Below are 15,342 nucleotides of genomic sequence, written 5' to 3'. Positions count from 1 at the left end.
ATACAGTCCTATGGGGCAGGCACTATTCTTAACCCCATTTTGCAAAGGAGAGGATAGGTGGCCTTCCCAAGGTTGAAAGGGCCAATAATGACAGAACCACTAGGACAGTCACCAGGCAGCTGGCTCCCAAGCTCACATTCTCACCTAAGTGAACTAGAGCTTGGCTGGATTCAGGAGTTGAGACGATGCCACTGAGACCTCTTGGCTTGGCTTGCATCCCAAAGCTTCCTTCCTAGTGGGCTCCCTCCCCGTCTCCATGGTGCTAGCCCCAAGGCCACAAGGACCTCACACCACACCAACAGCTCACCAGTCCTGGGGGCTGACAGATCCGGGTGGGGCCCAGAGCCCTCTCCTGGCCTCCTGAGAACTCTGCGCTGCTACTGCAGAAAGCGGGAGAAGCGGTTTCTCAGAGGAAGGGACGCTGGGCAGACACGTGTGGCCACACTGAAGGCCACTTAAGGCCTCGTGGGATCATTGTGGGATCCAGGGCCACAGTGCAGACCAGGCAGCAGAGCTCCTGTTACGTGCCAGGTGTTTGCAAGGCACCAGGGAGCTACTGAGACATGGTGGTTGCCCCTGTCAGCTAAGGAGAGAAGTGGCAAAGGAAAACCGCAGCAGAAGTTACTCTGGTAACTGGAGGCCGAGGAGAAGGGAATACCTGATAGGTGAGCAGGGGCCAGACCTGGAAGGCCTAGCAGGTCCCATTAAGTAGTAATGAGTAGTAACGAGCACTGCTTGAACACATACTGTGTGCCAGGCACTATGCTAAACAACTGGGATACATGTATCTTCACTCTGGTACCTGCTGTGTCACAGATGAAACGGATACTTAGCACAACGAAGTAACTTGCCCAAGACCCCGCAGTGATGGAGCCACATTGAATAGTCTACAAATGCCTTAGACTTAACCATGCTGCTAAGGGGAGGTCAGCCAAGGTCACAGTCCAGTCCATCCCCCCCACCCACTCCCCCACCAAGTAATCCACACTGCAGATGAGAATGTTGTGGTCTCTAGCACCCTATCATGTATCTGTCATCAGGCGCACGGAGCGCACATTTAAGAACTTGAAGATGTAGTCATGAGATACTGGGTTTTTCCCAGCCTGCTTTTAAGTATCATCAGTATGGTGTTCAAGGAGTGCCCTTTAAAATGTCAGGGGAAAAAATACTGGGCGGTTTCCAGATCCAAATACAAAGGGCCTGAAACCACCAAAGGGGAAACCGGATCTGACTTGAACATACTACATGTGGAAACCCTGGGACGGCTGCAGTGCTCTGGGAATATTCAGTTACAAGGGAGACCCAGCACTGACCTTTGCAAGGACCTCCTTGCAAAAATACAGTCTTCTGTTGAGACAATCAATAGAAGACTGTACTTAATAGGAGGAATTCACTTCCTGTTAACAAGGCTTCTAACCCTATACAAGAGAGAGAAGAAAGGAGGGCACAGACCCCAGATGGCTTTGAAGAGATGAGCCGTGGTTCTTTAGGAGTCCGAAAAGAAAAAAAAACAAGAGGAGGTATTGTGTAGAAAGGCCATTCTTACTATTTCTTCTGCAAATACCCGTGACATAGAAGATCTAAAGAGTGCTGAGTAAGTTAAATTGTACCTCCTGGGTAGCTTTCTGGGTTATCCACTCCTGTATCTGACACACTTCAAGCCACTGTCCCTGCTCCCCACACCTCCCAGCAGAATGCACCGGACTTTATTCTGTACTGGAATAACCCTATATATATAGTGTTTCCACACATTGTACTGATATCGTGTCCTCCACAAGATTCTAACTTAACTCTATCCTCAGCATTTTAGCAGATGCAGCTGTTCAGGGAATGTCTGTTGACATAAGAAAATGCTTCCATACATTTATAAATACTTCGCCATATTATAGTACAGCCCTGAGCCCCTCTTCAGTCCAGGAGCTCCTAAAGTGTAACATCACGTCTTATTCGTCTTTCTCTCCATTGTCTAGCACAGTGCCTAACAGTTCCAAGCAAACAGTTGGTGCTCAGTAAACATCTGAATAGTTAAGCACACTCAACACAGGACACGGTAGAAGTGTATAGGATTCTCGATACAGAAAACCTTGTGAATTAGTGACACAGTGTTTTTCCATTTATGAGATTGAGTGATGGGAGATGGCAGTTTTCTGGGAAAGTATAAATTTAGGTCGCACATTCCCAGCTGGTGAAAGTACTCAAAAGTTGGAAAAAGGGTGTTAACATGTACAATACACATATGCTTCGCACTTAAACCCCACAACAAATCTAGGAGGCAGGTATAATCCCCGGGGTGCAGAGGAGGAAAGAGGCCTGGAGAGGTGTATTTCTTGCCGAGTCCATCCAATGCCAGGCCTGAGGCTCAACAGCTGGTGCCCAGGATCCTTTCCTCCTCCGAGGTCTCGCTGGAGAGAAGTGAGAAAGGAGCTGAGGGCTGAGAGTCGAGGCCTGCACGAGGAGGGTACTTCTCAGCTTTGGGCACCTGCGGAGGCAGAGAGCACGGCGAAGCAGGCGGCGTCCGTAATATCGGTCCTCCGGAAAAATGGGATATTTTTGGCCGTGAGAGGCTCATCATTTTGAAACTCAAGTCATTTAGCGGATCTGAGGGCGCTGATTGTGAAGCCAACTCTGCTCTGGACTCTCACCAACTAAAATCTTACAGGCAATACCATCTCCAGCACTCACAGAAAGAACCCCGGCCATCCGGAAGTCGATACCGGAAGTTCCGGTGGATTTGCGTCACTTCCGTCGCGTTTCTTAGGGCCCCAAAATGGATGCTCTTCGGGCCCGGGAGCAGCTGCGGAGACGATACCTGTTCTCGCTCGACGCCGAGGCATCGCTGGATGGCGAAGGCGACGCCAGGCGGGGTGAGGCTCTCTTCCGGGGGCGCCCGGAAATGCGCCGAGGTTTCCGGGGCCGAGGCGCCCGGAAACGGGCGGCTTTGCGGGCTTCCCGCAGCCTGCAGCCCTGCCCGGTCAGGAGGGGCCGGGTTTCGTTTCTCAGGGCTTACCAGTAGTTTGCAAGGAGGCTATTTAGTGTCATAAAAGATCCTTAGAGATCAAGTAGCCCCGCGCATCTTCAACCCAGGTAGCGCTTTAGGATTCCCAGGAATGATGATCTAACACCATTAAAAATACTTACCGGTTCTAAGAATCGACCAGATATACTTGGACGCGTAGCCCAGGACGTGGGAGCCAAGTGTCTCACATCAGCATTGCTTGTAATAGCAGACAGCAGCCTGAGGACTCGCAAGCAGACTTTTGTCTACCAACTTGGGTGATTTTCAGAGGGCGGCGCAGAACAGCGGTGGTATGCCACCCTTTGGGTACAGACGGGATGCTGTGCGGTGTGTGTTTTCCTGTAAATGCAGAGAGTGTAGAAGAATCTCGAAGGGGATAATGGGGGTTGCTTCTGGGCTGGGGAACTGAGAGAGGTGAATTTCATTTTAGACCTTTTTGCCCTGTATGTTGTAAACCATTTGCATTTAATACCTTCTAAAACAGAAAACATGACCAAGCATGCTGGGTCATAAATTTTGAGGATATTATCTCCCGGAATTTGTGTTAGGAACGAGCTTCTTAGGAATCTTAAAGGTTGAGAGCCTCTGATATATACCAAGGGCATGTCAGTCACCTGGGGAACTTGACCCAGCCTGGGCTGCAGGCCCTTTCATATTGGGTCCCAGGACTAGATCCAGCATGCCCTTTCCACTTCTGCCCTTTCCACTTAACAGACTGTGTTTGTTTAAAATAAATAGTTACGAGTAGTATTTTTGGAAAATCACAGGTCCGTTTTGTGCTCTAACATTTGCCTTTTGTATTTGCCTTAATAGGACTGATTACTTTCCTAAATGAAACCTGAAACATAATGTTAAAATTTTTACACTGCCAGATGTCATTCTTTCTGGAGGACTGAATATGTAAATTTGATTTAAAAATTCATGGAGAGGAAAAAAGTTGACTATATAGAACATGTTTTATAGTGGACTCCTAGTAATTATTTTTTGCAAATATAAACCGATATTGGTGGTTTTACAGAAAAAAAAATTCATGCTGTGCTGGGAGAGAATCTGGTTTTTAGAAAGCCCTAGGAAACTTTTTTACTTGGCTTAAAAGAGGTTAATTTGTCCCCAGGAACTCATGGTAATTTGATGAGTAGAAATCTCCCTTATTTGCAGGTGCCTCTGCAGCTGTTGAGAAAAAGCAGAAACCTCTTCCAAGACTTAATATCCATTCTGGATTTTGGATACTGGCCTCCATTGTTGTGACCTATTATGTTGATTTCTTTAAAACTATTAAAGAAAACTTTCACACTAGTAGGTAAGAAAATTTTGCTGGTTCGTATGTTAAACACCCTTGTCTTATTTTTCGTGTTTTATTTTGTCCGTTGAAGTCTTCAAATGCTTAGCAGGTACCTGGTGTCTGCCGGGCCCAGTGCTAGGAGGTGCTCGTGATAGCTGGGTGAGTCAGAGAGCGCATGCTCTGGGCGTGTGCAGTGGAGTGGGTGAGACGGGAGTTACTTCCTTGTGCCTTTCTACACAGGTGCGTTGTTGGATGGGAAAGGTGGTAAATGAGAGAAGGACCCGATCCATTTGTAAATCATGGGAGGAGAGAGTAGAGACTGAGGTCTTTGCAAAGATAAAGCTGGGGAGCTCTAGGAGGAGGGTCTGAGAACCGTGGTGTGAAGAGGTCTCTGAAGGCCCCTAAAAAGGAGCTTGGAAATATTTTCCCCAGAGAGGAAGAATGTCAGTGGCATGACAGGGATCCCTGTTGGGGCTTGAAGCACTGTCCCAAACACGATTTTGTTGTCACAGCTGTTCCTTGCGTCAGTACTGTCGGTACTTCCGACGTCGCAGCGCCCTGATTGGCCTGAGTCACAAAGCTGGTCGTGCCAGAGCTGAGTTCAGACTCAGGTTTTGAAGATTGTGCTCCTAACCACTGCGTCCCGTCTCCCACAGTTCTCCAGCCCAGAACTGTGTCGTCATAAAAGCAATCTGTAACCTTGACATTGTTGGAAGGCCACTCAGTGCCTGTGAACTGGACAGTTCCAGCCCCCTGTGCCCCCTCTGTCTTCTATATGGAATGCCAGTCTTCTTCTCATGGAGAAGCAAATGATAAATGGGGGTATTGGGTTGAGTTGGGGGACTGACTGGGAAAGGGACTTTGTCCCCATACCTTGCCTCCTCCCATGACAAGCAGGGCCCGGAAGGAAGAGGTTGATGAGGTCACACACACCAAGTCATGTTTTGGGTACAATTAGATGTGAGAAAGAAGACATTGTTTCTTGGAGGATCATTGGAAATCTTCTAAAATGTGAGGGTTTCACTTAGAAATCATTTATGAGAGGCGCCATGAACTAACCACCTTCCAAACTGATTTTCAGCATTCTGAGAAACGCCCCCTGGAGGAGTTGGTGGTACCCGTTTTCACTGTCACACTCAAAAGTTCGACAGAAAGCTGCTCTCTTTCCTATATTTTTAAAGAAAATGTGTCCATAACCAGGGTCTTTTTTTGCTTGCTTAGTTATGAAAGTACATATGCACATGTGTATTTAAAGTCGTACTTTTCTGTCCTGCTGTGGGTCCCAGGCTCATCCCTTCTTACGTGGTCTTCCAGGAGACGGAGACTTTCTGAGATCTGGGACCCGGAAACCGTGGGTCCCTGTGTTCCTTTTACAGTTGATATGCTCGCAGAAATAGATTTTTAGGCCACCAGTGAAAACCCTTATGGTATCTGCTGATTTGCTAAGCGCTGTGTACCCTGACATTGTTTTTGTCTCTACAGCTGGTTTCTCGTTGGCGGCGCCTTGCTGCTCATCAGCCTGTCCGTTGCATTTTTCTGCATTCTCTACCTGGAGTGGTACCGCGGGATCGGAGATTACGACGCCAAGTATCCAGCGCTGATACCCCTCACAACTGCCGCCTTCATCGCAGCAGGGGTTTGGTGAGTTAACTGGGGCATGATGGACAGGAACAGAAACTCTGTTGCTTGGGCACTGATGTCCATGGTACAAATTTCTGAGCAAAAAAAGGGGTAACGGGAAAATAGTTCCCCTATCATTTCTAGTCTCTGGTTCCCTTTTCAGTAATACCTTTCTTTATGTATTTAGTTATTTAAAACACAAATGGTCAACTCAAACAACAATAAAAAAAAGAGCCGAAGCCCCCCTGCTAATGGTAACAGTGCTTGATATATTCTGCAACTTGCTTTTTTTAAAAAAATATTTTATTTATTTATCTTTAGAGGGGAAGGGAAGGAGAGAGGAAGAGAAATATCAGTGTATGGTTGCTTCCCGTGCATCCCCTGCTGGGAACTGGCCCCTGCTGGGAATTGGCCTGCAACCCAGGCATGTGCCCTGACTAGGAATCGAACCTCGATAGTCTGGTTTGCGGGCCCATGCTCAATCCACTGAGCTACACCAGCCAGGGCTTTGCAACTTGCTTTTTAAATCATTGTCACTGTGAAGCATAATACACACAGTAAGTGGGAAAAATGAAATCACTCAGCTGAGTGAATCATGAAATGGGCATTGATGTAAACCCCCCAGGGCTAGAAAGAGGATTGGGCCGCACCCCTCAGTCCGTTTCTCCCCTCCTTGGCCGGCGCCCCGCCCACCCGCCCACCCCGCCACAGGGAAACGCTGCCCAGGCCTCACCCAGGCCTCGATGCTAATTGCTTCCTTTTGCATCTCTTGAATACTCTGTTTTTGTTTAGTCTGTGTTTTTTGAGCTATTTACAAATGTATTCTTACATATTCTTTTACGTTTGCTCTTTCTTTGTTGCATTATGTGTGACNAAATGGGCATTGACGTAAACCCCCCAGGGCTAGAAAGAAGATTGGGCCGCACCCCTCAGTCCGTTTCTCCCCTCCTTGGCCGGTGCCCCGCCCACCCCGCCACAGGGAAACGCTGCCCAGGCCTCACCCAGGCCTCGATGCTAATTGCTTCCTTTTGCATCTCTTGAATACTCTGTTTTTGTTTAGTCTGTGTTTTTTGAGCTATTTACAAATGTATTCTTACATATTCTTTTACGTTTGCTCTTTCTTTGTTGCATTATGTGTGACTCATCCATATTGTTACACGTAACAGTTACTCGCTGCCGTTCGGTGTCCAGCCCGCAGCTGGCTCCCAGTGTGCTTTCCACTGTTGATAGCGTTTGGATTGTTTCCGGTTTGGCGGTGTTATTAACAATGCTCTTGGGAAGATCCTAGTATATGTCTATTACGCACAGGTGCGCTTTTCTGCTTGGTGTGTGTGTGTGTGTGTGTACACACACATTCTTCCATACTGGTGCACGCAGGTGGCCCTCACTGTTTTTGGTAGTTGCGTAGTTAGCACTGCGTGGACATCCCTTCACTTGTTCAGCCAGCTCCCTGTCGTTGGGCTCACAGTTGATTTTATTCTTTTATTCCTATAATGTAAAAATACCAAACCAGTATCCTTTTTTGTTAGTTAACAGGCACTCGGTGAAATGTTTATAAAAGTGTACTTGCTCAGTGAAGAAAAATCTGTTAATTACAGAAAGTACAAAGGAAACGAACCCCATGACCCTGCCAAGCAGGGAGAGAAACCACTGTCTGTGTACAAGGAGTTCTCATCTGGTGTTGCTGTAAGGTTCTTGATTTTGGAAAAAGCATATACTCAGTTTAAATCTACTTTTTAATGACTTATTTCCTGTAGTTGAAGTTCAAGGGTGTTTGACACGATGCATTGTGACGGGGCTGTCATTCACCCTTCAGCGATGTAGGCAGACAGGGGTGTTAATTTCCAGTTTCTTGTGAGGCCACTGTCCCCCTCACAGTGTCATTGTATATTTCAGAAGAGTATAATTACAAGTACTTTAGGTTCTCCTTGCTAAAACATTGCATATTAAAATCAACAAGTGTCTGAAGTGTTTAACCGACTGTCGTTTTTCCTTGTTAACTTCTGCTCTTCTGAGTTCAGTCCACAAAGACTGTCGTTTTTCCTCGTTAACTTCTGCTCTTCTGAGTTCAGTCTACAAAGATCAGCCGCACCTGGGAAGTCTTTTTTCCTCCCTTGGTGACGGAAACAGGGCTTTTCTCCATGGAAAATGTAATCGTTATAGGTGGTCGCTTTTTCATCCTGTTTCTAACAGTAAAACACCTTTAACCATCTTTTTACCATGACTGTTTGGCCGTGTGCGAGGCCCTGAGAGCAGGCCGTGGCCGTTGCAGTCCCTGTCCCACTGGAGACGCCGGCTTTCAGAGACTCCGGTTCCTGTGAAGCCAACCCTCATTGGGAGACAGTTAGTGATTCCAGTTCCAAGTACTTTTGGAAGAGATTGTGATACTTCCAGTATTTGAGAAATCACATCTCTGAGAAAAAAATATACATGTAAAAATATACATCTCTGAGAAAAAAATATACATGTTGGCCGAATGAACTTTCCCAAACTGAGTAAAAAAGTGAGTTCTTTAAATCTGGATTTTGTATTAGAATACACAAAGAGGGATGACCCCCTCCTTGCCCCCCAAAAAAAACCCCCTGGAATTTATTTATAGAAAAATATGTACTTACTCTTACATGCTTAAACTTCAGTCACCTTCAAAGTGCTCTCCATTTGATACAACACACCTATCGAGACATTTTTTCCACTCAAAACAGTTTTGAACTGGTCAGTTTTGATGCCTTTAGTGCTTCTGCCAGTTTTTTGTTTCACCTTTGAGGACTATTTCATCCAGGGAAACAAAAACAATTGTTCAGGGTGAGATCAGACGAACAGGGAAGGTAGGGCATGAAGGTCATGCTGAGTGTGGTCAGAAACTGCTGAACACTCAGGGCAGTGTGGGCAGGTGTGTCAATCATCCATTGTGAAATGGGCAAACGCATTGGAAGAGTCTTCAGAAAAATTCACTGAAGCTGAACGCAGCCTCTCACAATGACACCAGCTGGTACATGGACACAGATGGGTTCCTGGAACCCTGACCTAGTGGGGGAATCCTGTCCTACAAGGGGCCTGCCCTGCAGAAGGTAGTTCTGGAGGTTTTTTGGTTGCCCCTCACATGTGTATAGATTGTAGCAGGAGTCGTCAGCCGTGTGTTTTTTGACTTTTTTCTTTCAGCTTCAACATCGCGTTATGGCCGGTGTGGTCATTTTTCACCCCGCTGTTGCTGTTTACCCAGTTTATGGGAGTTGTGATGTTGATCTCCCTCCTCGGGTGATTTCTGAAGGTAAGGTCTCTGGGAGGGTGTTGCTAATACTGACCCCCTTCGAGAAAGGCCTTCACGACAGGCCCAGGCGGCACAGCAGTAGGAGACTGTTCCCACCGGGGCTGTTCACCCACTGAGCGAAGACTGCAGGGCCGAGACCCCTCCCTCGGGGGCGCCCAGTGCCGACTGCTCCGTGAGGCGGCGCGCCGCCCGTGAAGGCCTCGTGGGGACGGTGAGTGTGCCATTCGGTGTAAATGAGTTCGTGCAGTAGGCCTTTCTCTTTTTACTACAGTCAGCTTACGTACAAGTGAATGTTCTGGGGAAAATCTCTGTCATTTTCTAACTCTTCTGGCTGCCTCATCAGAGTCTGATGGCTGCCGTGTGAGCCTTTCCCCTCGGGTCAGTGACAGAACTCGGGCCTCCGCGCAGGCCCCGCACCCTCCTGGGCCGCCGCCCTGCGTGGGGCCTGTTTGCTGAGTGTCCGTAACTCATTTGTTCACGCTGTGTGTGTCGAAAGTGCTCCCTCTCTGTGCTTGGGGACGTGGTGGAAAAGACAGAGTGGTCTCTGCCTTCACGGCACCAGCAGCAGCAAGTGGAGGAAGTCCACCTCACACACTGGTTATCGGGGGAAAACTGCATCCAGCGAAGTAACAGTTAATACACCAAGAAAACCCTGGGGGTGCTAAGGAAAACCGGTGTTTCGGCTAACAGACAGCACGCCCTCCCCTCGGGCCCTAAACAGAAGCTGCTGTGACCACGGGAGGAAGAGGATGTTACCCGGGTGTGGCCAGGCCGAAGAGCTGCCAGCGTGCCCGTGACTGTGCTGGTGCTTGGCGTCCCCTCTGTACACGGGCTTGCGGAGGGGCTGCCAGGGCCCTTAGGGCCCCCCTCACCGCCGTTGGCAGGTGTCACCACAAGAGCTCCTGCTCCCCCCTCTCCTGGGGTGCGTCCTCGTTCCGGGTTGACTTTGCACATGCTGGGGGCTTTGGACTTAGTGCTGCCGCGGGTTTGTGGTTGGTGGCGGAGAGACAGGTGGTGTCATGGGCTTTCTGACGTTGCATCCGACAACGTAATGTGCATTATCTCACATGGAGCGTAAATGCTGGCTTTCTTTCAGGTTGAAGGGCAGGAGGATGTAAAGTGGATGATCAAGTGTCCAGCTAGCTGAGAACATCCCACACGTGGAAAAGCTACAGTGTCCTTTTGCATCTCGAAGTAAGCGGCTTTCTGGGAGAAATGGTCACTTCATCGACCTGTGGTTGAAATCAAAGTGAATTATTTCTTTTGAGCATTCTTAAACCCAAGTGATGATTGAACTTTGCAGATTCAACATAGGACTATTCTCTTTAAAACAGGAATGACCGATTTGCAGTGCTAACCTGTTTGAATCATTGGAGAGAGTACTGGTGTAAAAATTTAAGTGAAGCTTTGTTACAGGTGCATAATGTGCTCCTGACACTGTAGACGGCTTGTCGCTCCAGGGGGAAGGGGTGGCCGTCGGTGCGGAGGGCGGCAGGTGCGTGCCTGCGCCTCTGACCTGGCTTCCGTGCTCGCCCAGGTACCGTCTTCCCGGTGCCTCCTCTGGCGGGAGGGCCAGCGGAACATGTCTTACGCATTCCCTCACTTTAGGTTTTATCATCGTGTAAATTACGGCTTTTAGCATGTCTGTCTAACACATGAACTTTGAATGATTTTTAGGTATGTCTAATCTTTCCTGAACATCTAAATAAAGTATTTTTGTAACTTTGTTCTGGGTTTGGTGGGTACAACCTTTGGAGTGGTTTCTGTGTCCAGCTCTTAGCGCTTGAATGAGCTGTAGAAATACGGCCTCTTCTCACAGCAGGCTGCTCTGCTCTTCGTTCGCACTTCCATGTGCAAATATGTTCACCTGAAACCCAACGCCGTCGGCATTGGGACAGAGAAAGTACCTGGTGTTGATTCTTTTCCCCGTAAAGCAGGGGTGCCCCACCTCTTGGTGTCTCTGCACCACACTGGAAAAAGAAGGCGTGTTTGGGCCACACATTAAATACATTACGACACATAATCACACACAAAAAATCTTATGTGTTAAGTAAATTGACGATTTTGTGTTGGGTCATATTCATGGCTATCCTGAGCCATATGCAGCCACGGGACTTTCAGTAAAGGGACTTCCAGAGATGATCTGATTCAGTCCCCACACATGTCTTGCCTGGTCACACCCTGTACCCCCAGCTGTGAAGTGGGGGCAATGTGTGTCTTGCAGGGTGGTGGGCAGTAGGGAGAATGTTGATGAGACACCTGTCGCAGGGCCTGGCACAGTAGGTGCCCACTCAGTGAAGGGTAGTGGAGAGGGAAAGAGAGACAGAGCAGACCTGGGACCTGGAGCAGGAGAAGGCAGGCCCAGTCAGCAAGTGGGACCCCCCGCAGTACATGTGCGCCTGTGCGTGAGGGTGTGGGGAGAGTTGCATTTAAAGGTGGGAGTCAGCCAGGGATGCGGGGGCCCAGTGCAAGGCGGAGGCTGCGGACCCTGGCAGGCAGGGTCACAGAGCGCTCGTTCAGACCCACAGTGGGGGACTGGAGGTCAGTGCCCAGTGACGAGGCCCACAAATCCTGTACCCGTCAGCCTGTCTGGGTAGGTTATGCGAAGGGGTAGTTATCTGTGGGCAGATCCTGCAGGGGAATAGACTGTCCGCCCATCTGTCCATCCGTCCACCTATATGTCTGTCCATCTACCACTCTGCCTTTTCTCACAGAGCAGTTTCACTGCTTGGGTGGAAATCTAAGAGTGGGATTTTCTAATTAGTACAGTTTGTTAAGATCCATTTAGCCAAATGCCGATACTGTGGTCAACTAGGAGGGTAAGATGACCCTGTTCCTTAAAAAGAGACATTTTGATACAGCTGTTTAAACAGGATTGTGCCTGGCCCTTATTTCTGCTAACCAGTATACAGGTTATTTGTGGGCCTTTTCCCAGTATTATAATTTTTCAATAAATAAAAAGTGTCGAGCAGTAATGCTATTGCTTCTAAACAAGCACCCAGTCTTACGAATAATGACTAACTAAAGTCAGGATCAGTTGTAATCTTTCTCATGGAAGTCACAGAGATGGTGGGAGGTGTGTACTCTCAGGACCACCCCTAACTGGTGGTCCCAAGTGTCAAGACCAAGTTTCCAAACCAGCTGGCACCTGAGTTGCTCAGGCCCTGAGTGACCTGTGTGTAAGTTCAGTTCAGTGTCTGACACATAGTAGGTGCTCAGTAAATAACACAGTGTCTTAGGTATATTCATTGTATTTGGCAAGTGCTTCCCAGAGTGCATTGTAGGTATGAACTCACTTTATTCTCAGAGACACTTGTTAAAATGGTTACCATTAAGAGCTGCATTTTACAGCTGATGATGTGGAGGCCCAGTGGGGTTTAGTGACTTGTCCAGGGCCACACAGGGGTAAGTGACGGAGGCAGGAATCAGAGCTCCCAGCCGGCTTCAGAACTCACCCACCTGCCTGCTACTTAATACTGCCTTTCCCTAAAAATCCACATGGACTTGAGCTGGTTTGTGAAACAGCAGACGTGAACATGCTTCATAAAACTGAAAAATGGGCCCTGGCTGGTGTGGCTCAGTGGATTGAGTGCTGACCTGCAAACCAAAGGGTTGCTGGTTCGATCCCCAGTCAGGGCACATGCCTGGGTTGTGGGCCAGGGGGTCATTACAGCAGTCTGGGCGTTCATGGAGCCCCTGCCTTCTGCGGGCATGAGGCTCTCCCTCTCCCTCTCCCTCCCAGGTTCCCATGGCACTGGGCACAGACTCTGGGCTTCACCCTGTCCCCAGGTCTGACCCCATACCTGGCACATGGGCAGTGCTCGGTACACAGTTCTCAGTGGATTGGAAAAAATGCTGGATGCTAGAGAGCAGGATGAATCAGACATAATTCTTGCCTTTGGGAGCTCAGAATTGAAAAAAAAACAGTTAAAAATCAATTATGACGTGGGTAATAGATGAGGAGGTGGACAAGCCTACAGAGGACCACAGAAGGAGTTGCCTGGGACTGCCTCAAACCACAGAAATGTGTGGTCTCATGATTGTCAAGACCAGAAGTCCAGGGTCAGGCTGTCGGCCTGGCTGTTTCCTTCTAAGGGCTATGTGGGGGGCCCTGTTTCAGGCCTGGCTCCTACTCCGGGCAGTCTCAGGAGACGACATCTATCAGTGTCTTCACATCACCTTCCTGCTAACCATGCCTGTTTTCAAATGTCCCCTTTAAAGGACACAGTCCTGTTGGGTTTCAGCCCACCCACATGGCCTCTACCCAACATTCATGAAGACCTCATTTCCAAATGACTTCACATGCACCAGTGCTGGGGGTGAGGACTTCAACATCTTTGGGGGGCACCATTCACATTTATTGAACACCTACTATATGCTGGTCACCTCTGTTCTGTGTCCTGGACAATAAGCCGTGGGCAGAACCGGCCACATCCTGCTCACAGAGCTTTTGTCTCAGTGGGAGAGGCAGGCCGCAGGTGTGTACGTGGTGCAGGTGAGGATGTGTGCTGGAAGGAATACAAACAAGGGGGGTGAGGGGCCAGAGCACGGGGGACGGGACATGCCATGGGGTCCCACACACCCACTGGTCTCAGGAGGAGGTGAGGTCTCCTTGCTCATTCATGCAGCATCCATCCATTTGTGTATTTGGTGACCCTTTGGTGTATTTACTGAGCGTCCACCTGGTGTGGCTTGGGAGACATCAAGATGATGCACACGTTCCCTGGTCACCACCTTCTGCATGACTCCCGTTTCTGTGCACGTCCTGCGCCCTCTCTCTAGAACAACCTCCCACCCTCTGGCCCCACCCTGCCCCACCCTGCCCCACCCTGCCCCATGTCGCCTGGCCCGCTCCTGTTCCACAGTGCAAAGACAGCAAGTGCAGGTGCCTCCTCCTCTGGGAAGGCCTCACCCTCCCTGGTGCACAGACTCGGGACTCACCTGAGCATCTCCCTCAGGCAGCCCTGGCCACAGGGGCTGTTGGCTCCATCTCATCGGGAGTGACAGGCTCCTAAGGCGGGGCAGACAGCCCCACACTGATGCTCTCCAGCTTTCCAGGGAACGCCAGTCTGCTGCACGTGTCTCCACCAGGGTGTCAGCTCACCACTGACCGTCCAGGGCCTAGAACAGAGCCTGGCAGATGACTCAGAGGTGAAGAAACACTGACTCCATGTGGGAACAAATGAAGTGAAAAGTTAAGTGCGGGCCAGGCCAGGTCCCCTGGTGCACTGCCTCCTGGCCCCAGGCTGTCCTGAAGCGGGAACCTCCAGCAGTCAGCACTGACTGTGTAATTTGCTGGACCCACTGCAAAATCAAAACGTGGGTCCCCTGTTCAAAAACCAAGAATTTCAGGGCAGCAGAAACAAAGTGTTAAGCCAAGGGCAGAGGGTGTCTCCTGCATGCAGAGCCTGGCTTTACTGCCCACGAGGCTGCCCGCAGCTCCTTCCCCAGCACCTTCCTCCCAGCTCAGGCACACTCTCAGCAATGCGGGCCCTTATGACACTCGCAGAAACCTCCCAGGCCCTCCCCTTAGACGCATCCCAGAGGGGACTCCGGGGAACAGCTTCCGGCAGGCTGGGGGGGCTAAGGCGGGGTCTGAGGGAGAACCCGGGGCACCCCACCCCTCAGGTTCGGAAGCAGCTCCTCATTCCCTTGTAGGAGGGACGGAGGGGATCTCTGTTCTTGGGAAGTGGCTCTCGTCCTGTTCGCACCTGGGCGTCTCCCAGCAGACACACAGGCACAGCAGCCAGACAGACACAAAAAGACACGCCTTCCCCCTGTTCATTCAGATCCAGGGACAAGTGACGAGCCTCAAAGGCAGCCGGCGGACAGAGACACACAGAGAAAACATACCACAGAAATAAGCAGGGACGAGGATAGACTGACAGGCAGAACCACGCACACGGACACTCCCAGGCTCACCTGGACCTCTGCGTCCGCAACCCAGGCAACCCAGACGCCCGGGTGCAGCCCGGGAGAGCGCACGCCCCGGAGGAGCCTCGGCTGCAGCCACGCCCCCCGCGCCCACTCCCGCGGCGGCTCCGGGCGACCCCGCGCTGCCCCCAGCCCAGGAGCCGGCGGGAGGCACCTGTCGCTATCCAGGGCTTCCGGGGACACTGGGCGAGGCACCCTGGGACGGGAGGAGGAAGACGCGAG

General features: G+C 50.0%; 1 protein-coding gene and 1 long non-coding RNA gene across 2 annotated transcripts; both read left to right on the top strand.

Annotated features, from left to right (window-relative positions):
• The first annotated feature begins 2,745 nt into the window (after positions 1–2,745).
• Positions 2,746–10,926, top strand: TMEM128 (transmembrane protein 128). The gene is made up of 5 exons (XM_037045929.1): positions 2,746–2,864; positions 4,175–4,316; positions 5,781–5,939; positions 9,078–9,186; positions 10,283–10,926. The coding sequence occupies exons 1-4, from the start codon at positions 2,768–2,770 to the stop codon at positions 9,175–9,177; spliced, it is 498 nt and encodes a 165-aa protein (XP_036901824.1). The 5' UTR covers positions 2,746–2,767; the 3' UTR covers positions 9,178–9,186; positions 10,283–10,926.
• LOC118986868 (uncharacterized) lies at positions 6,811–8,134 on the top strand. The gene is made up of 2 exons (XR_005066475.1): positions 6,811–7,900; positions 7,949–8,134. It is a non-coding gene; the product is annotated as an uncharacterized LOC118986868 (long non-coding RNA).
• Positions 10,927–15,342: the final 4,416 nt, after the last annotated feature.

This window comes from Sturnira hondurensis, unplaced genomic scaffold, assembly GCF_014824575.4.
Source record: "Sturnira hondurensis isolate 20B ecotype Veracruz unplaced genomic scaffold, ASM1482457v3 Scaffold0000780, whole genome shotgun sequence".
NCBI lineage: Eukaryota > Metazoa > Chordata > Mammalia > Chiroptera > Phyllostomidae > Sturnira > Sturnira hondurensis.
The sequence above is the reverse complement of the archived record's forward strand: the minus strand, read 5'-3'. Positions and strand labels throughout refer to the sequence as shown.

Coding starts and splice junctions, on each gene's coding strand:
- TMEM128 (XM_037045929.1), top strand. CDS start 2,768: ATGGATGCTCTTCGGGCCCGGGAGCAGCTGCGGAGACGATACCTGTTC. Junction 2,865..4,174: donor CGAAGGCGACGCCAGGCGGG/GTGAGGCTCTCT, acceptor CCTTATTTGCAG/GTGCCTCTGCAGCTGTTGAG. Junction 4,317..5,780: donor GAAAACTTTCACACTAGTAG/GTAAGAAAATTT, acceptor TTGTCTCTACAG/CTGGTTTCTCGTTGGCGGCG.